At 38.6% G+C, this 21443-nt stretch overlaps 1 protein-coding gene across 1 annotated transcript in view; it reads right to left on the bottom strand.

Moving 5' to 3' along the window:
* PPA2 (inorganic pyrophosphatase 2) overlaps positions 1-21443 on the bottom strand; it is a 35032-nt gene that overhangs the window by 6560 nt on the left and 7029 nt on the right. Inside the window, exons 4-9 of the mRNA XM_066548153.1 lie at positions 16512-16565; positions 13946-14065; positions 11433-11519; positions 10001-10127; positions 2151-2278; positions 295-380 (exon numbers count right to left, since the gene is read on the bottom strand). Of these exons, the coding sequence (XP_066404250.1) occupies positions 295-380; positions 2151-2278; positions 10001-10127; positions 11433-11519; positions 13946-14065; positions 16512-16565 (602 nt within the window). The remainder of the gene's footprint in view (positions 1-294; positions 381-2150; positions 2279-10000; positions 10128-11432; positions 11520-13945; positions 14066-16511; positions 16566-21443) is intronic.

The raw sequence follows: 21443 nt of genomic DNA, 5'->3' as shown, positions 1-21443 counted from the left end.
TCAAGATTCTCCCAAAACAATTCTGAACAAACACTCTGGGACCATTTCTCAACAGATGAAGTAATGAATGTCACATGTAATCAATACATTTCTGAAGCCACTTACCAGTAAATCATCATCATACAAGGAGCAATTAGTCAATCATGCTTTATTATCAATTAATTATCAAACCCATTAATATTCCTGTCATCTCAAAAAAAGAAAAAATCTAAGCAGCTCATGGATAGCTGCAACTTGTTGAATAGCATCAGTATAGTACAATATGAAGAGCAAGAGATGTGACTGGATACATACCACTTTATAGCACCTCCATCAACTTTTTTATGAAGCAAAGCTTTCCAGTGTTCATGGGTAGATTTAATAATTTCAACAGCAAAATCCTAGTTTACAACAAGGAAAGTTTTGTAAATTAAAATGTTATTAAACAGAAAAAAGCCACAGAACTAGTTTATTAAAACATACTATCACCTCTGTTATTTTAAGGCACCTCCTTTGAGGCCTCATTAAATTTCTGGAGAATACCCTTTTTATGTAAAGAAACAAACTTCACTGTTTATCAAATATATTGGCAACACATTCAGGGCTTTCCCTCAGTCTGCAGCCACAAAACACGAATGCTACGTGAAAGACATGAAATCAGCACTAGATGCTACAGAGATCCCTACTGCTGTAGAAAATTGAACCAGACTCTAAATGGGATCAAGTATGTGAGCTATGACTCCACCCTTACAGATGCAGGTTACAGTTCGGGTTTCCCCTCTAGAGGCATAATTTGCATTCACTTTATTAATGCCCAATCATATACTTAAGCATTTGCAGGAACGTAACATGTCAGCTGCTTAACAGTTTCTGCTCGTTTGAAAGAAAAATAATATTGGGAGTGGGGCTGGGATGAAAAAGCTTCCAAAAATTAAAGTAAAATAAGCCCTCGGTGTCCAGATGATGACAGCTAGACTTGCAAAAAGCTGCCAACTGAACATTCACATTTGTTAACAAGGAGTGACTTGGAGAAGTGCCACTGGAACATTGTGAACTTCACCAGAGCTGCTGGAGCACAGCCACAGCTGCCTCATCACATCCTGGGTCTCTAGAAATGCTTGAGCATTATTCAAGTGCTCCAAACCAGCTATCTCAGGGCATTTAGTGCCTTCAGGCTCAACTCCAATGGCCTGACAGGGATACACTGGTCTACTGTCACTCTACAGTGCAGGAGCACCTCTAAGAGCAGTTCCTGGGAGAACAGGGGAGAGATCAGGTTATCAAGCCTTACAACTCCACAAGTGATTGATTTAAAAGGCAGTTTTAGTGCAGAGGGGAGTCAGGGCATTTCTTTAACCAGACAAAGCATGTAAAGCTGCCTGTGCTGGTTAGAAGGCATTACGTCACTTTGACAGCACCCTGCAAGGCTGAACTGGCTGACACATGGACATCATTCATGAGAAACTTGTGATTCTTTGCCAAGAATAATCTACACAGAGCATGCAGTACACAAGTTGCAAAGCAATTTTACTCAAATCACATCAAATTTCTCTGGAAAAATCCAGGTATTTCCTTCAACAAAGTCTAATCCCTAGCCCAATCTTCTTTCAACCACTGGTTATTCTTACTGTCAGTAGTTTAAAAAGCTTCTTTCTAAAAATAAAAAAAAAAAAAGCAAGTAATTTGTCAGCCTTCAAGTCAAACCTTCAAGCCTTCTAATGTTTTTATGGAGATTTACCAGAAAAAAGTATGCCTTGAGCAAATACAAAATATGAAAAAATCTGTAACCCATTGTCTTAAACTGCATACCCTAAAAACAAAAGTCAGAAAATTTTACTAACAGGACTACAAAAACACCTGAAAACACATTCTGTTCATAACTCTGATATGGAGAATGAAAATGCCTTAAAAAACATCTACAAACACAGATGCATGTGTAATTCTCATCAGGATTAGGACTAAATTTTTTTTTCAGACTTTCTTTAATGACCTATGCATTTTTCCTGAACAAAATGGAAGGCAGAAAACATTATTTAATGCTAGTCTAATAAACTGTACACAGAAATCCTTCCCATCAAAATTCTTTTCATTAAGCCTCCTCCTTTACAATTCCAAAAATTCTAGAGTCCATGTAACAGAATAATGTATTTTTAATTTTGCATTATCTTCACCTTGTTTTTAAATTCTCCATTAAAAGCAAAGTGATTTTCTGGTTTACCATCAGGGACTTTATATAATTGGAACCAGTCAATTGTAGCCTCAAGATAACCTGGTTTGTGCTTCTTGACATCATCGATATCTGTAGGTTAAAAAGATTAAAAAAAAAAAAAAGAACAGATCATTTTTACTCACAGGTTTCAGAACAATAATTTTTTTAATTTTCCTAAAGAATCTGCAGCAATTTGATTTCACTGAATACTTTCAAAGTCATTGGTAAACTTCACTTTATTACATTAGCTGCCCATAGTTGCTAGCTTATGATTTCACAACCACACTAAGCAGGGAAAGCAGTCATCTCCTGCCCTTCATTCATTAAGACCCAAAGGTACAATGAATAAAAGGACCATATTTGTGAAAGGAGAAGAAAATCCATATTTATCTCAGTAGGTAGCTCTTGCGATACTTAGATTATTCACTGACACAATTTCTTCCTCCAGCAACTGCAGGGCCTATGAGCATTTTTTGATAATGGAAGAATAACTATAAAAACAATTTCAACACATGGATCTTTAAACCAGCACCTCTTAACAAAATACAGGCTTGACTTGTCAACATTATATTAAAAGGCACTTTTTTTGCTCACATTAGTTCCAAGTTCACCCCCTTCAAGACATGACAGAGACGTTCCAGGAGTTCTAAACACTAACTTTACTGATAACCTTGTGGCATCTGCATACTCACAGTGATAAACAATTCTGCCTCTACAATCATGATGGACAAAGATGTGACAGGACACAAAGAGGAATGTATTCCATTTGTGGGACACCCTTGTGAAGCAGAGATGAACACTACCCTGGTGTGTGCAGAGATAAGAAACATCACAGTAATTCAGCTTGAAGACTACGCTGCCATATCAACAATGCAGTTCCTGATCCTCCACCCCTTACCTGCTGTGCATATCAAATTTTAACGGGCTGTCCTTGGAGACTACCACCACTTCTGTCACTTGCAATGGCATGGTCCTATCAACCCCTTAACAAATTAACTCCCTGGCAACATGTTTACATGGCAAAAGCTTTCAACACTGTTCTAATAATTTTGATGTCATAAAGGATTTCGTCCATCCCAGAAGCCAAATACTTTGTACTGGTGTGATCTTCTATTTCCTTTCCACAGTCACTTCTGATGGAAATGGGAGCTGACTTTTTACTGCTGTAGTCTACCAACTATTCCATAACCTCACTCTGCTCAGGCCATCTTCCAGGGTGTAACACTTCTCTAGTGTTTTGCAAGTGACTCGCTCATGTCTCCCTTCCTCATTCGTTCTTGCTCTCTCTCAGTACTGCCTGGTTCCTTCATTACCTTCTCCCATAGGTATGCCTCACTTGATGACATCTGGTCAGCAGTGATTTCTGCTAAGATACTCTTCTGTCTATTCAGTCCTATAAAATCAGAGTTGCTTAGTCCATGGAATTGATACCTAGTCATGTGCTTTCCATCTTTAAGTGCCTAAATGTCTTTTAAAATTTCACTGTGAACCTGAAAGAAGACAATAAAGTATTTCTGAAGAGAAAAATAAGTGAAGAGAAAAGGTCTTCTGCGACAGACCAATCAATTCTCAGTAGACCACCAAGAGAGATGACATGTAGACTGAAGAGGGAGGCCAGACTTATGTCTCAGAAGACATTCTGAGTGTTAATAGCATGTCATAGGTGTCACTGCCAAATTCCACTGCATTACCACTACCCAAAGAATAAAGCATGAAACTCTGAAGAACCCCATGTAAGTTTTTGCTTTGCACACACTTTACAGGGCTACGTGTTTATGGGCTCAGAGTAAAACACATTTTGAACTTGGCTGCTGGCCATCTGTCTGTAGGAGATCAGGGAATTTCACTGGCAGAATCCCAGAAAAAAGAAAGGGCACATAAGGCTGTGCTAGAGACAGGTCTTCTAGCTGAAATACGTGTTTAAGAGCACAAAAAGCTTCTCACTACAGTGAGGTGGGTGAGACCTACCAAGAAGGAATGATTTAGAGAAGGGTGGGATCTTGGTTGGAGGATGAATGCTTCACTTGGGCACTAATAAAACTGTAGCTCCAATTCAAATCAGTTTCAGGACGCCAATGTATCATCTTGTTCTCTCCAAGCAAGAGAACATCCCTCTTCCAACTTGAGACATTGTCATCTCCTCCTCTTATGAAGTTTGAATTCACATCTAATACTTGTTGAAGAGACAGTATCTCCTCAAGTTTGTAAAGCAAACCAGGCTGCTGCAGCAATTTCCTTGGCTCCCAGCAGTAGACAAACTCCAGACCTCTATCTCCAGACACTACTTAAATTCAAGCATACTTTCTCACACTGCTGCTCCTTTTTTCTGATTCCTATTGCAGCAAACGTCTCTCCTAACTCTGCTGCTCCACTCCCACTACTTGGTTATTTGCCTCCTACTCCCATAAAATCTGTTCATCAAAAGTGCTTTACAGTCTACTAACTGGCACTTGGTACTTTTCTCCATCTGTTGCCCCTTATTTATAGGTTTTATTTATACTTATTTGAAGGACTCAAATATTAGGATAGGCTTTGAGACAGACTTTCATTATGTCCTTTTGTTAGAGATTCTATCTTCATGGATAGAATTGTCTCCCCGAATTTCACACTCTCTCTACTGGAAAATACCCTTGCCTAAGTAAAGTGACTAAACACAATCATACTACAGCATTACATGGATGGATTATACTCTGGTTTTGAGGACTTAAGAAGGAGGGCATTGGTTGCTTTTATTTCCTGGGTTCCTTGCAAGTTATTCTCCTTCATCCCTATGCTTCACTTCACTATTCTTTACTATAAAAGACAGCTACTGAACATCAAATGAAATCTGAATGCTTAATTAAAAAAAAAAGACTCCAGAACATCTGTATTATAACAGAAGTTGGTGGCAAGCAGAAGAAAAACATGCAACAATGCAACAAAACAAACCCCAGAAAAGTATCAATGCTGTTGCTGTGGAGTCAGCATATGATACAAAATACAAGGAAAACAGCAGCTCTTGCATCACTCACTCAACAGCCACCTCTTCAGTTCATTAAAAGTCACCACAGAAAAACCTGAAAGACAGTTTGTCTTCCACTGAAATCTAAACAGCCTCTTTGGGATATGAGGGAGGAAAGGAGAAAAACCACATTCAGAAAACAAAAAAGTAAGCAAAGAAAGGTAAAAGAGAAGATCACACTAAGCAGTACAATAATTTACTACACTAATATCTACAGAAGATAGCTTCAAATTATTATGATTTTTTTAAAAAGCAAACAACTTAAATGTCTTTTCTGCAGCAAACACTGTTAAGAGAGTCTTTTTTGGTGTTGACTGCTTATCTTCCCTCACTGTACTCACACTGATGTTAAAAGGGGCAGGTTGGGGAGCAGCAAGTGTTTAGGTGCCCCAAAGCAGTTTGATCTATGCCAGAAAGTCTGTCTCAAAGCAGCAGAGCAGGTCAGGCTCCTGCAGTTATGTATCAGCAGGTCCCCCACGGGGCTCTAAGTGGGAATTTCTCTACACTGCCTGCATACAACATTAGGTCTCATTTTTCTAGGCACCAAAGTTAAGTGCCAAGGGTTAAAAAGAGACAGCAGATCACATTAAGGGCTGCAGTTCATTGTCCATAAGGAACATCCCTAGAGGCTGGCACCATGAACTGCTGCTACCTCTCTGTCAAGGGAGTGAGCTAACAGGAATGCAGACCCTAATTCTAACTGGATTTACAGAAGAGAGCAACAAAAGCATTTGTACAAAACTACCATTTTTAGTACAACAGATGCTGCTTCTTGCAAGCAAAGCTAAAACAACACGTTTGCAGCAAGCTTTCTAAACAAGGTCTGTGGGAAGAGAGGACATATGTTTTTATTAACATCTTATAAACATTTGCAGGAAGCTGCAGCTACATTCCATATAAAGGCATTTGGTGTATTTTGTGCAAGGGGTAGGAGGGGAGACTTGGTACAGCAAATTAATTTCTTTATACTGGGTGCTTACACAAATCCACAACAAAGGTCTTCTGCTGCTTCTCTGTGAATAAATATACTCACATGTAAAGGTCTGTAACAATATTTAGTACAAAATATACAACATGCCTTAGTTTTGCCATTTAGGGTTTTGATCACTAAACCCTATCTTGAGATGTGTATTGTAAAAGCAGCATGGCAACACAGCACAGTTAACTACACCAGTGCCAGCAAAAGGTAGCACAATAAAGCCAGCAGACACCACCAACTGCTGTTGAATAGATGCTGGCATCTTTCCAGTAAGCAATGGCAGCAAAAATGGCTGCTAAGATTCCAGGCCAGTAAATCACCTCCATAATGCTTGGACTACATGATTAGTATATACATGATTAGTCCAATTTGCTGAAGGAGGGCAAGATGACCTTTTGAAAGCCAGACTTCATACACTGCTTCAAACACAATTCCTGCTTCAACTGCCAGTGATTTTTAAAACTTCTTGTCCAATATGAAGATGCCACGTACATTTAGACCAAATCACAGCATAAAATTATCACTCATCCCTTCTGAGCCCAAACTAGAAAAGCATTAGATATACAAGTGAACTCCAATATATCCAATATATTAAATTCAATCCAGACTATGAGATAAGCAGACAAGCAACCTTTCTACTACAAAAATTTACTTCCAACAAAATAAAGAAAGCAACCCAGCCTATTACACCACCAAGATTTAGTGTTTCAGTCTGCAAGGAGGAGCTTTTAGGTCTTTTCTCAGAGTTGTTTGGTCTAATGTTGCTCTGCTGGTCTACTAACAGCCATCTGCCTAGCAACTGCCTGAGCAAAAACACAACAGCCACAAAGACAGATCTTAATGAAATAGCTGCTTTTAGACTCCAACTAGACATGTTCAGATTTATCTTTCTCACACAGATGCCTGCATCTGACATCCCACTTGTATTTGGTGAGAGATTGTCCCTATGCCCACCAGAATTAAGTGCTATTATTTCAAACAGATTACACTACAAAGTCAGTCCAAAAAGACACTAAGACCCTGCTATTCCTCCTGATGACAGAGTTCCCACTTAAAACAGGTGCTAAGCATTGCCTATCATTCCTGGGTATTGTCACTGTAAACAAGAGTTTCTCACTGCTCTGTGTGAAACACAGAGCTCTAGGCAGGGTTTCCAATTTAAACCAGTATTTATCAATAAATGCCTGCACAACACAATCCAGTGGAGTGCTATGAATAAACAATGAGAAGCACTCAGAAGTTGTGACTTCTCAGTTCTGAGTTCTGTGAAGTCTCAGAAAAATCAATTGCACTTATGAGAAGGATTGCAATCCCGGAAGGAGAATATCCCAGGTACCTGGGGCGTGCTTTAAGAGGCAAGGGGAGCTAACACACAGTGCAGGCTCAGGATGGGGTTTGCAAGTAATCACCACTCTGGTGTCTTGAAAATTATCTTTTCCAAATGTTCACTGGGGGCTCTGCACATACTGAGCTGAAAGCAAATGTGATGATTCTCAGTGCAGTTGGAAATCTTTAACAAATGATACAGAAGTGACTGGACAGTATTAGAAGGCAACACTTAGCCTCATCTTCCCCAGGAGACCACCTCCCCAACACAGCAGCACATCAATTACAGAGAGAGAGACTGGTTTTATCCGTAGCTGCCATCCCTTTATGCTGAAATAATTAACAACTTTGGGAAGGGGGAAAAACAAGTATAAAAGGACATATTGTACTGCCTGCTCTGACAGATTTGTTTGTTTTCAGACTGAAGAATGATTGCTGTTAAACACTGCAAGCCAGTCATGTCTTCTGAAAGCAGACAGGGGCTTTTTTTCTTCCCCTTTTCTTTCTTCTGTAAATTTTGGGCTGCAACTCCAACCTCAAAGGGAAATCATATTAAACTGGATAAGTATTTCTACACTTCTCTGAATCTCAGGACAATTCTCTTCTTGAAGTTTTGCACATATTCCCTGATAAGAAAGGATGCACACAGGAATCAACTACAGGCAATGGTTTGCCCATTCCTCCCACTACTTTTTCCTCTTTTTTTAAGACTAAAGCTCTTACTTCTCCCCTCCCAAATAAACTAAAGTTGTAATAGAGCTGATATAAATCAGTCATTACATAGGGAAAAAAACAACAAAACCAAAACCAACCAAAAAACCAGAGAGAGCTTTCAAATACAGACAGTTAACCCCAAATAATAAATAATATTGGAATAAACTAACACAGTTTTGCTCCTGCTTAGTGGACTCCTTCTGAATTCTCTCATCCATTTTTCTGACCACATTCTCTCAGAAATTACCAGGGAGAAAAGGTAAGTCTTTAAGCAGAACAGCGCCTAGAAATGAAATGCTATTCACTTTTCTTTTAACTACTGACACTTATATTGCATTTTACTGCACATTACAGAGTGGTTTAAATTGATACTGACATTAACAGCAAACTATTACTTACTCTTTCCTTAAGCTGAACTTCTTAATCTCTAACTGTCAAAGTAGTTAAAGAGTCATAAACACTATGCAGTAATGCATCTGCCCAATGATTTTAATCAGCATCAACCCAAGAGTTTCCTTTTCCTCATCTCTTCTTCTCCCCTTCTTTCCCCACAAGTCAAGTATTCTCCATGTGAAAGTAACCTGCAAGAAAACTGAGAATGAAGGGCTAGTCCAGTGATATACTTTACATTCAGAAACCATGAAAAAACCTCAGTGGCTGAGAAACACACTTTAAAAAGCTACTGGATTGCTCTATTCCTACAGAAAGGCCACTCTGCATCTTAGTGTGCCCTTACCAACAAAGAGCAGGCTCTCGTTGTACATACCTGATGGTATATATGGTTTTTGGTTTCCTAACAATCAGTTTTAGACAAACCTCCTCACTTCTCACTTAAGACTCATGATTCCCAGTAATACTCCATTTGAGGAAGCAAATCTCCATCTATACAGAGAAAAACTGCACTTTACCTGTGCTATGAAAACTTAACTTCCTGCAACTTTAACACATCAGAATTACCTCATTTGCTATTCACATGGACACACTTCAGTATTCGAGTTTCATTTGGATACCACAAGTCTGATCACAGGGAGGACAAGTTTGAGCAGGATATTTCCCCCTGTACAACTCATCATCAAGGCTGATGAGGGTAAGCTGCATTAGCAGTTTATTTTGCCAATTTTCAAGCTAAAAGGTGAAACCTAATTGTTCATACTAAGCAACAAACTCTGGAAGCAATCCTCTTAAAAGTGGCAAGACATTGGAATGTCTTTTCAGAATGCAACACAATGCCTGTAAATATAAAAGGAACAAACACCTTCAAAAAGGGAAACAGTAGTGTGCTACATAACATAGAGCAGGTAAATATGCACTACTACACAGTATATAAGCCTGTAATTATTGGAGGTCACTTTCTAAGGCAGCTGTGTTTCAGGAGCCAAAAAAGTTTCTGCATGCCATATCCTTTTGAAAATCCAAGCAAACCATTTTAGAAGTTTAGTGTGAAAGCTAAACATGTCCTACTTGAATATAGCACATATAATATATGTACTACTTGAAGGTAGCACCTGACCTAAAAAACAACAACAACAAAAAAAAAAACCCACAAAAAAAAAACAAACACCAAAAAACAAAACAAAACAAAACCAAACCAAAACAAACAAACAAAAAAGACCCAAAAAAAACCCAGAACCCAAACCCAAAACAAACAAAAACCCCAAAACAAACAAAAAAAAAGTCTTGCCTTTCCACTGTCTGCTTCTTATCCTGGGAGGCCTAAGAGGCCTAAACTCAGTTACTATTCTGCTGTGCAAGTTTCTGACATAACTGCATTAGGAAAGACAAAAATACTTGCCATGGATTTTCTGAGCTTCTGGGTCATCTGCACTGATGGCAATTATCTTCCAATCTGTCTCTCCTTCATCAACAAGACCTAAAACACCCAAGACCTTCACCTGAACAATCTCACCAGAAGAATGAACCTGAAACAGAAAGTAATGCCACAAAGATTTAGAAGACAACATGTAAAATTTCTCTTTTACCTTAAAAAAAATAGTTTTACATTTTTGACCAGCAGGCTGTAACAAAAATTGCAAGATAGGCTAGAAATACTAAATAGATGTGTACTGGGTTTGCAGATCTTTCTTCCACCATTACTATTCTCCAATCCTCAATTCTCCAGTCAGCATTTATTTAGGTAGACAAGTAGTTAAATTTTTTTTCATTCCCTTTCACCCTAGTTCCCCCACACTTTGTTGGTTTTCCTTCCAAACTGTAAGTCAGAAGTCTCTCATACTTATTTTTTAACTTCTTCCTGTCCCTTGACTCTCTGCTTTCTGAACTCAGGATCCTATTTTCTGTCTTTCTATTCCTTCCTCTGGACTCCAATGTACACATATAAACACATAGCACTCCCCCAGAAATACCAACACAACCATTTTTGCATTTTCTTTGGAACCTTCTCCCTGCCAGCTAATATCTCCTCTTTAACTCTTTCTGGATCCCTTGAAATTCATCTTTAGGTCTCTTACCCCAAATAAAGCCACTTTCACTGAAGTCATTAATTAAATTTCCCCATACCTAAATATCCTAAGAGATCCCTCTTTCAAACTCATCCATTTCATAACCTCATTTTCAATATAGCATTGTTCCATTCTTTGCTGCCTCTAGATATATAGAATTTTCTTTCAGTGAGCTAAACCTTTCCTTTATACCTACTAATGCTGTTTGCTGCACCTCTTTTTCAGCTATCCATTCCACGACTCATAACTCTGCAACACTACAGCAGGTTCCTGTCTTCTCTAGAAAGGGGATCTACTTCTTTTAGCACCCATGAGTAAAATCAAAACTACCTCCTTTGTAGGTCTGACTTTATAATTCTCATATGCATGATGCTGTCATATTTCCTCATTTTTCAGCAACCTATTCCTAGCTCCAATACTGCTAACAGGGAAAAAAGAAATAAATCTTTTCCTTCCCCAAAAATCTTAACCGTCACTCCCTTCACCCAAAACTTACTGTCCAACTACACAACTTCAGGAGGTTGTTCTTTTATTTTCTCTTTTAACTAGTATAAAGACTTTACCAAATCCTACTTTCCCCCCCCTTTTTAAAAATCCACCATTTTCTTACCTATTCTCTCCTTAGATACTCTACTGATACTTTTGTCAGTCCCTAACATTATTAACACATCTTTTCTTTTTTCCATTTGACCTTTTCTTTCAGAAGTTGCTACCAAATTATTAAGTTAAACTTGATAAATTAAATTAATCCTGATAAATACAAACCTTTGAACCTATTTCACAAACATCAATAGGATCATTATCCCCACAACATCCTGTAAGGTTATCCGTATGGTTTGGATCTTCCCAGGTCTGCCAGGGAAAAGAGAACTATCAGTTAACTGCTGAACTGCAATTACAACTCATCTTACCACTAAATTACAAAGATTAGCAAAAGTAACAATAAAAACATCAACTTTCTGAGAACAGGCTTGCTCAATGGGAGGAGAAAAAGTAAACAGCCAGCAGTCTGACACTGAGTAACTCATACTCAGGACAAGTGACATGAGGATTACTGAGGACATATTTTTCCCGTGTCAATGACTCAACAGATACATTTTACCCAATTGCAGTGATTAAGGCATCAGAGGACCCTGAATATGGATTTTTCTAGTTACTAGTGATAGTGGGATCAAGCTAGGACATCTTACAATTACATTTTTGTTATACTTATTACATACCATGATATTAACGTAAATTCTTTTCTAACACATCTAAGCTTTGAGCGAACCACACTCCTATGCACGTATTTGTCAGCACCCAATAAGCTTTTTAAAGATTTTAGATTTAGGTATGAAGTATTTCTGAGTATTTTGAGACATGTACGTTCCAAAGGACAGCTAAGAGTTGAAGACCAAAGAGGCAAGTTTAAACTCCTGCTCTGAGCACTGCACAAGCAAGGAATCCTAGCTGAGTTATACTAACTTAATTACTGCACAAGTACTTGCTTCTACTTTTACAAGTAATTAGTAATTCATCCTACAGTTGAGAAGCTTTTCTGTTAAGAATTTTGGGTCCAATTAGGTGTTGTTGAAAAGATTATAGAAAACTTTTTTTTCCCAAGGAGCTAAGCTGCTAGCTTCTATGGTCTGTGACCATAACTCCACCCCAAACTTGCTCTTGAGAACTTGACTGATACTGGAATGCAAAATGATGAAAAGAATATGTTTAGGCAGCAGAATCATTACCAAAAAACTGCTGAAATGAAATCAAGAGTGAATTTAAACTTAATATTTACTTTTTCAGTATTCTTCACAGAATGAACTAGGTTGGCTGGAAAAGATCGTGGAGATCAAGTCCAACCTATGACCTAACACCACCTCATCAACTAAACCATGGCACTGAGTGCCACATCCAACCTTTTTTTAAATACCTCCAGGAACAGTGACTCCACCACCTCCCTGGGCAGCCTATTACAATGCCCAGAAAAAAATTTCTGCAAAAATTTTTTTTCTAATATCTAGCCTAAACTTCTCCTGACACAGCTTAAGACTTGTGTCCTCTCGTCCTTCCAAAGTGCTTTTATTTAGGGCTGCATTATAGCAGTACTTCTCTTCTGCCCAGTCACACCTCCTCACCTCTAGGTTAGAAGGAAGGAATAGTATTGTTCTCTGGACAGCACAGCAACTTCTGCTATGATAGCAAATAGTCTAATATGGTAGAAATTAAAAATGACAATTATGTTCAGCCCTCCCCAGCTCACCAAGTAACAAGGGATGCTGAACATTTCTCCTGAGGAAAGTATTCTAAGTCCAAAATAATGCACTTTTTGCGGGAAAATACTCACATTTCCAAATAATTCTGGCTTTGAACTAAGGAACGCACAAATTTCAAAAATAGAGTCGCTGGTTTCCAACTACATCTACTTGGAAACTTTGTCTACTGACACTGCTGACTGGACAAGATCTTCACTGCTGACTGGACAAGATCTTCACTGTTCTGATTCAAGAATCTGCCTAGTATCTCCACTCCAGGGATCAAACATGTAAGCAGATTTTTGGGACTCAACTTTCATTGCTTATACAGTTACTTATTTTCTTACAGTTGCTTGTTTTCTTACTGCTTATACAGTAAGGAAATAAATTGCTCTTTTCAAGCTCCATCATGTTCTTCAGTACTAACTGAAGTCTAATTTTTTATTCACAGAAATGAAAAAAGTTTAAAGCTTTTAAATTATGCTCAAATTTCAGCCATCAGATGGGCTTTTTCAAGGCTCAAAGTTTTCAATGTGTCATGATCAGTAAAGTCTCACAGTTCAGAGAAATCTTAAGGAAGGCAGTTGAGGTTTAATCTAAAAAAGAACAGCCCTTGTGTTCCTCTTTGTTAAAGATATTAAGAAATCCCAATTAAAATTTAAACTGCAGTTCATGAAAATCTTAAATGAGTTTTTAAATAAATGCCTTGTTTAAGGAGAAAAGGTCTACTTGACAAAATATTCTTGAATGGCAGATCATGACAATTTAATTCTATCACTACAATATAGAGGCACCAACTAAAGATTTGAGATTTCTTGATCATTTAACTCCTTCCTGAAAACACAGCTCCTATTTATTCCCACACCCAAATTCCGATCAAAATTTATGGACACAATAAAGTTCAACATAAAAAATCCTAATTTACAAATGTATCAAAGAGAATCACCCCTCTTGCAGCTGATTTGCATTCAGGCAGTATCCAAGATTTACAAGGCAATTTACACAGAAGACAGAAAACTTTCACCATTATAACAAAAATGTTACCTGTGGGAGGGCACCATAATTCCATATATAACCCTTGTGAGGAAAGATATTTGCCACATATCGAAGCTTGCCTTTCTTTGTATCATGTTTAATGGGATTCAATGGCTCCTCAGTGGCAATCTAAGCAGATCGTGAAAAAAGGTGGGGGAGCCGGGAGAGGGAAAGAGAGAAGGAGAATGTTAAAATGGAAAGCAATTAATTCCATACCCAACCAGTGAGAAAGATCCATCTGGCAGCACAAGCTTGTGGTTTGAGGACTATTAAAACTACTACAGCCTCACTCTGAATCTCAAGGGTCATATTCAAAAAGCAGCTTATTAAGGTATTAAATAATGCTGTAAAGTATGCAAGAAAAAAACGAATCTAGAAGAGAAAGTAATAAATTTCTAAGGAGGCTGTCATGGTCAAACATAAAAACTGAAAGGAACTTAAGTCAGAAGCTCTTGCACTTTATGGTACAAGTTCAACACACATGCAAATGGTGGCACAACATCTTTCAACAACAGGGGCTTTGACAGCCACAGAGGAAATGTTTCATGTTCTTGCCCTCAGCTCCTTGCCCTCCAATTGCAAACACCCCCTTTTTTCCATCACATCTCAGCATACAAATGCTTTTCCCAAGCACAAGTTCCTCATAGTCAGCAAATGCCAACTTAATGCAGATTTGGAACAAGTCAAGCTACCATTTGAAGAGGGCATTCTTACTCCTAAAGAAGCACTGGCAGAAGAGCTGAACTACAGCTGAACAGCAACATCCTCCCCCAAGGCCCATACACAAACCACACACACAGAGCCACTGCCTGAGTTACCCACCACAGCTAATTTGCACTGTAACCACCCTTTGACACGCCACACCACAGTCCCAACCCACCAACCCACATTAGCTTGGCTCTTGCTTACAAACACTCATCTGAGTGGCAAAACATTTGTTACAGGCTCAAGTGATTACACTCAAGTGGTGCATAGTTTCCCTGCATGAGCACACAGCCCTCAGCCCATGTCCATTTTATATCCCTGGCCTTTGCCTGAAGCACCATCACCAAACGCATCTCAAAGGAATTCCGCCTTTTAGAACCACCAACCTCAACAGCATGTACTCATTCCAAAAGTAAACCCTCCCCAAGAGCCAAGATGACAGTTCACACATTTCTGGCTTCACACTGGATTCTACCTGCTCCTGGTCATAACCTAACAGTAAAGAGCTCAAACAGGCCACCTGGAACACTGATGGAAGTGGAGCTCAGCAATGCTTTTTGTTCATGGAAACTGGGACAAAGAGGAGTAACTGAGGGTACCAAGGGAAGAAAAACAGAAATAGAACAAGTTGAGGAGCAGGAGGTCTGTTGCAGGAAATGTAACAGTGGGTAAATATTCATACTAATGCAAGGCTTAATGCCCCGAAGTCTCCATTGTATGTGAGCAGAGATGAGCAGACAATATCTGGTAATAGCAGGAATTAGCAGCTTACCATGGTCAGGACTGAAGGATTGCCAGGACACGATGGCAATGCAAGACAACTACCTTAATTGATGCAGCAAATTTTAAGGATATTAAAAGTTAAATATTAGGAAACTACGTCTAGTCTCCTCCACCAAACCCAAAAAGCCTAAAATCAATGATTTCTAAACCTAGCAGGACAAACTTTTCTACTCTTGACATAATGAGAAGCATAGGGAGAGCACCCTGAGCTTTAGGCAGAGTTCAAGTAGCACTGCCAAATGGATCCTCTGCAAAAGAGAACTCAGCTGCCACAATAAATCACGAGCTTAAAATAAGGGGTAAATATCTGAGGTAACCCTGCTTGAAGAGTAATAGCTGTGATGGCAAACACAGTTCTATCATCAGGGAAAGGAGAAAAAAAATTCTCAAATAGCAGACTAAGAAAGTTCTTTGGTATTATTTCAATAGTTAAAAAGAGTTAACAGCTCAACCACAAACTTCCTTAAAAGCATCTGGGAAGCATGTCTAAAATTAATACAAATGTTCAAGAAGACAGGACATACCCTGGTGAGATCTGTTGTTTCACAAACACTACAAATGCTTTTACTACTTGTAAAATATCTCCCTGCAGGAGTTCATACTTTCAATCAGTGAAGTCCCCAATTATTTTTTTTTGGTCTTAAGGAAATGGTCTTTTAGTTGCAACTCCATTTGTTGGGATGTTCAGATTTAGCCTAACACACTATACAGTGGAAATGATGAATTAAATCATCTGAGTGGAATGCTCCATAAGCAAGCAAGCGTTAGTCTAAATGCTGGAAAACAGCCTAAAAGTTAGTACTCCAGGACTCTGCTGCAGATATACTGCACTCTGCAGTGAGAGGGTTGTCAAAAAGCAGTGCCCACCTGCTTTTCCTGTTTCCACCAAAAAAACAACCAGTAGCTCAACACTTTCTGTAATTGCCAAGAAAGTGTATGCACCACTTCAAACCAATTTTTTAACAGAGAACATTTTAGTGTGCAAAGAGCAATCAAAACTGTGATTAAATTCTGCCTACTGGAAGCCACTGCATTGTTTTAACTTCCACAAAAACCAAGGTATAATCAAGGTATTTTTCTTAATTACCTCCATTTTTGCATTACTCCAACGAGGCACTTCTACAATCATATTAAACAGGACCTAAGAAAAAAATAGTGACAGAACTGAAAATAAATTCCACTTGGCAATTAGTATTTTACAGTAACACAAATTCTCTCCTGTGCATTCAGCAGCAACACACATCACATTTCTCTGTTACAGCCACTTTTATTTGTATAGTTCCTTTGTATCAACCTCCATGGTTCATCCCTTCCCTACCTCACCCCTTTAAGAATATGGACAACAACAAGCAACAGAAATACTCCTGATGTTTTTTGTTCCCATGTCAGTATCCCCCTTCACAAAATGTTCAGAATGTCCATGGAATGGTTTGCCATGAGGCAGAGGTTCAGTCTACTTGCCAGAGAGGACTGAATGTTTCTATAGGACAGAGTTAGCTTCCCTTAAGCAGTGGAAAGGATCATGTTTTGAGTTTTTTCCCCCATGGATTTATTCCTTCAGGCCCTCCTCTTTTGCCTTACTATTTTTCAAAACTCATGCAAATTTCACTTCTGTTTCTCAGTCACATCTGGTTCAAGTGAGCTGATACTAATCCAAAAGTAATGGCAGAGGAAGGGCATGGACACAGACACCTCACATTTGTGTTAGCCTTCCTAACAGAAACAAAGTGAAAGTTTTTTAAGAAGGTGGTGTGGGAGGAAAAAACCCAATAAACATGTAAACTTTCATGTGTTTAGAATAAAAATAAGCAGACTACACCTTCTTACTGAGGAGGTTAAAGCAACATATTCCAAAGAGAAAAATTCTGTGTAACTGCCCTAAAATTTCTTCTTATGAAGCTGAGTTAAGCCCTACCAAGGAGCAGAGTACTTACTGAATTGGGTAACTAGAACAAACCATCAAGCAAGGTCTACAACCTGTTTTAGACTACTACAATAACCTCAAAAATATCACATTGCCTGGGACATCTCTTCATAGCCAAGGAAAAATCACATTGGTATTAGCAATTGCAACAGGTCGGGAAAGACAAAATATGTTTGTGCAGAAATTCATAAGAAAAAAATACAAAGTTGAACCAAATGAAGACTTGCACTGATACTCTAACTACACCACAATTAAGGTTCCAGTGAACTCTTAAATATTTGTATTTTTGCTCCTTGCACCCTGCAGCTGCAAGGTCAAACAGGGTCAATGTCACAGTCTGATTAAAGTAATTCCAATCGTTCTATGATCATCTCCTCCCAAACAAACCTGGCAGGTGGAAAGCAAGAAAGCAAAGGAAAATCCCAACTGTCACTCAGCATTTCTACTTTGAGATCACAAGCTATGCACAATACTGACAGCCAATTCCCAATAAATTTAAACTATATTTGCCATCCATAAGTACTGTGCCCATAATGCAATCAGTGGAATGTCAGATGGAATCACTTCTCCCAATCAGGTCATGACCAAATAAAAAAAAAGAAAAAAATGTTTCAGATAAGTCTCAGTTTCATAAAATACACCTTATGTATGTAAGAATAGTTGAAACTAAAGTAAAGAGGGCTCAAAAATGTCAACACCAAGCAAGAAGATAGAACAAAGTAACATACATGCATGAGCAGGTAAGAGAAGGGTTGGAAGAGTGCCAAATAAAGTATGCACATCCATCTGGGGAACACTTGGAAAAGAGAAATGCACAGTATGAAAGCCAGTGCTGACAAGAAACTCTTAGGGAACTGCCAAGCAGGTCAAAAAATTGTTCTGACTGGTAGCTACAGGCAGAAAACTTACAAACCACTGGAATTATACAGGATGTCTTCCCCTCCACCACAATCCTGTATTTTTGTTGTTTAGATGCTGCCATATGCTTTCCTCTCCATGAAGAATGCAAAGGCTTCAGCAGCCTCTATGCTGGGTTTTGAGCTTTTAGTCAACAGTTAGTCCAGGTCTTCACCAAACCAACTGTCAGGGCTGGACTACACTGGACTGAAATTAATGCAATGCTGCTCTCAAAAACATAAAACCACTTGGATTCAACTCAGCTTGAAGACCAGGCCCTCATAATTTGTGGTATCAGTCAAACGTGAATTGTCAAGAGTCTTAAATGTGACAGCCTGACAGATTAATTTGTATGCAAAAAAAATCCCCAAAAGTACTCTCTCTAATGCTAAGCTGCCACAAGCATTTACAAAAGATTAATGACTTCATTCAGTGTTTACATTTAAAAATAAAAAGTTTTATTTATAGGGCAATCAAATTTTCACAGTGGTAAGACTAGATTCACTCGTGTGGAAAGGAGAGCACATACTAGATATTTTGACAGATGGAAAGAGAACCAGACTACCTAGTATTATAGGAGGTTTTTCCTCCTCTTTCTTGTTTTCCTCCTTGACTAAGTATCACACAGGAATGTTTCCATCACTCTTTTATCCCCAGACCAAGCACCTATTCTTTCTAACCACTTGAAAGTTGTCCTCCATTCCCTGCTGTAAACTGTCCCTGCCTCAGCTGAAAACAGAAATGCAAGTGTCAGACACTACCTGTCTCCACAGATTACCATCTGCATGTGTCATTCAGCAGTTAGTTTTGGCTGGTGAATGCATCTGGTAATTGATATTTTTATCTTAGATCAGTAAAATAAAAAATTCCACCTCACCAACCCCCTAAGTAAGCACTTCTAACCCCTCAAGCAATGGCAAGACTGTTTCAACAGCCCATTAGACACACCTTCAAATCACAGCAAAAAGATCTCTTATTAAACAAAAACTATTGCTTACAAAGTTTACCATTTAACTGCCTTAGTACAACAGCAGTCAATTGGCCTGCCTGTGAGATCACTGCAGTCCAGATTTAACCCAGCTCTTCAAGTGCCTCATGGAGAAGGGACTCCATGAGTGCCGACCGTGCAACTGGCTGGCTGACAGTTTCCTCAGGACAGTATTCCTGAAGCAGGCAAGAAAAGAGGAGGAAAGTGTCCTAGATTCAGAAAAAGGGACAGAATGCATGTGCTAGGGAAAGGGAGCTGAAGAGCCCAGAGGGACACTTAACCCACAGTATTGCGTCAGTGTGAACACGAGACAAATATTTGTACTTAAACTCTGTTATACCTTGAAGAGGTGATGGGGCAGGGGAGGTCAGAAATCTACTTGCTCAACACAGAGAAGTCAAAAGTACATTTCCTAATTCCTACAACTGCATAAGAAAATCAGCAGAAAATTACATCAGTAGGAACGACTAGTATGTGTAAATGATACCCCTTATTTCCTAAGAACTACACCTTAAGCAGATTACATGGGAACTCACGTAGGTTTTAACTGTTTTCTTTTTTCGGGTGTTGTCTTTAACACCTCTTGGCACCTTACTGCATTCCATTTCAGCTGAACATCATTTTTAATGTATCATGATATAGTTTTTGTTGAGACAAGCAAAAATGTCTCTTTCAGACAGAAAACAGAAACAGCTTTTGGTTTTTGAAATTAAAAAAAACATAGAAAGATAAAAAGATATACAAAAATACTTCAGCATATTTGTACAGCAAGTATTGAGAAAAGCAAGAAAATACAGACTGTTGTACCCAGGTAAACTGTTAGTCATCATTCTGTCCTCTAAGACTGACGGTCTTAAAAAAAACCCTGGTTTTAACTAGTTAAACTACTTTAAAAAAACAACTAGTTCTGGCTGTACAGATTCTTACAGAAAATAACTAATTTTGATCCAGGGTTGTTTTTAGAAACCTAAGTATCAGAAGGAAAAAAAAACAACAAACCATGACCTTTCTGATGCCTGCCTTTCTGGACTGCCCTATATCTCTCTCAAAACCAATTCTTCCTTACCTAACTTTCCCTTTCTTGTTCAACTAGTTTCTTTCCCCGTCATTCCAAAGTTCCTTACTTCATACACTTGAGGGAAGGGTTTTGAATAGGTATGATTTTGCTCAAGGGTTGCAACCCTTAATGCTCTGCTTGGAAGGTTCAGATAATTTGAGGCAGAAGTACAGTAACCTCTACAGACTGCAATTTGCCATCATCATGCATGACAAGAGATATGCTAAAGCTTACAGTTACTTTGCTAGTTTTTTGTAGTAGAATGGTTTAAAAAATCTAAAAGCAGTAGAGATAGCATTTGAGGGCTGTTGACTCTTTGTCATAGAGAAGTTCTGAGTCCAGAAGCAAGAGAGAAGAAAAAGCAGCTATCATTTCCTTTTTTTTCTGTCTGCTGATTTATAATCTGGCAGGGATTCTCATCAATCATCAACTGAACATGGCAGCATGTACCTGAGGACTAAACAAGAATGAAAATCATAAGCTGCAGTCTGGCAGTAGTGTGAACAAAGGGTGATGTTTAAAAGGAAGAAAGCAAATAAAAGAAAAAAAGAGGAAAAAAAGGAGAAACTAAATATGGACTGTCATTAAATATATCCAGAAATAACTGGAGTGGGAATTCCTTATCAAATAAATAGCCATGTTATAAGCATTCCCAATGCAACACTTGCTATAAGATATTTGCCAATTAAAACAACAAACCAGATGCCAGCAGCATCTGGACACCAAAGAGAAAGTGGAACTTCTCCAGTATAAATTAACATGCCACATAGCAAAAGAGGAATGCAATGTCCAGCATAAACACAGAGTGCCTGCAGTCTCTTGACAGTGTACTTCCCTCCTGTTATACTGGAAAGGGAATCACAAACACCATGGAGGTACAGTAGGTTTTACACACAGGAATCTCACTGGTGTCAGGCACATTCTCTGATAAACCAGTTATGGGACACATTCACCTGCAAAACTATGCCATGTACAACCCTGACATGGATAAATATGAACCACAGGCTTTCTCTAGTTTAGGGAATCATTCATTTGAAGCTAAGTTGGATCAAATAATTGATGTAACTTTCTCAGTAAATCAACAATACTCTGGGTGGATTTCAACTGGACTGATGAGTGAAGATTACTTCCACTCTCAGCATTTGTTCATCTG

This window comes from Molothrus aeneus, chromosome 4 (genome assembly GCF_037042795.1).
Source record: "Molothrus aeneus isolate 106 chromosome 4, BPBGC_Maene_1.0, whole genome shotgun sequence".
Lineage (NCBI taxonomy): Eukaryota > Metazoa > Chordata > Aves > Passeriformes > Icteridae > Molothrus > Molothrus aeneus.
Note: the sequence above shows the minus strand (reverse complement) of the source record. Positions and strands in the feature narration are given on the sequence as shown.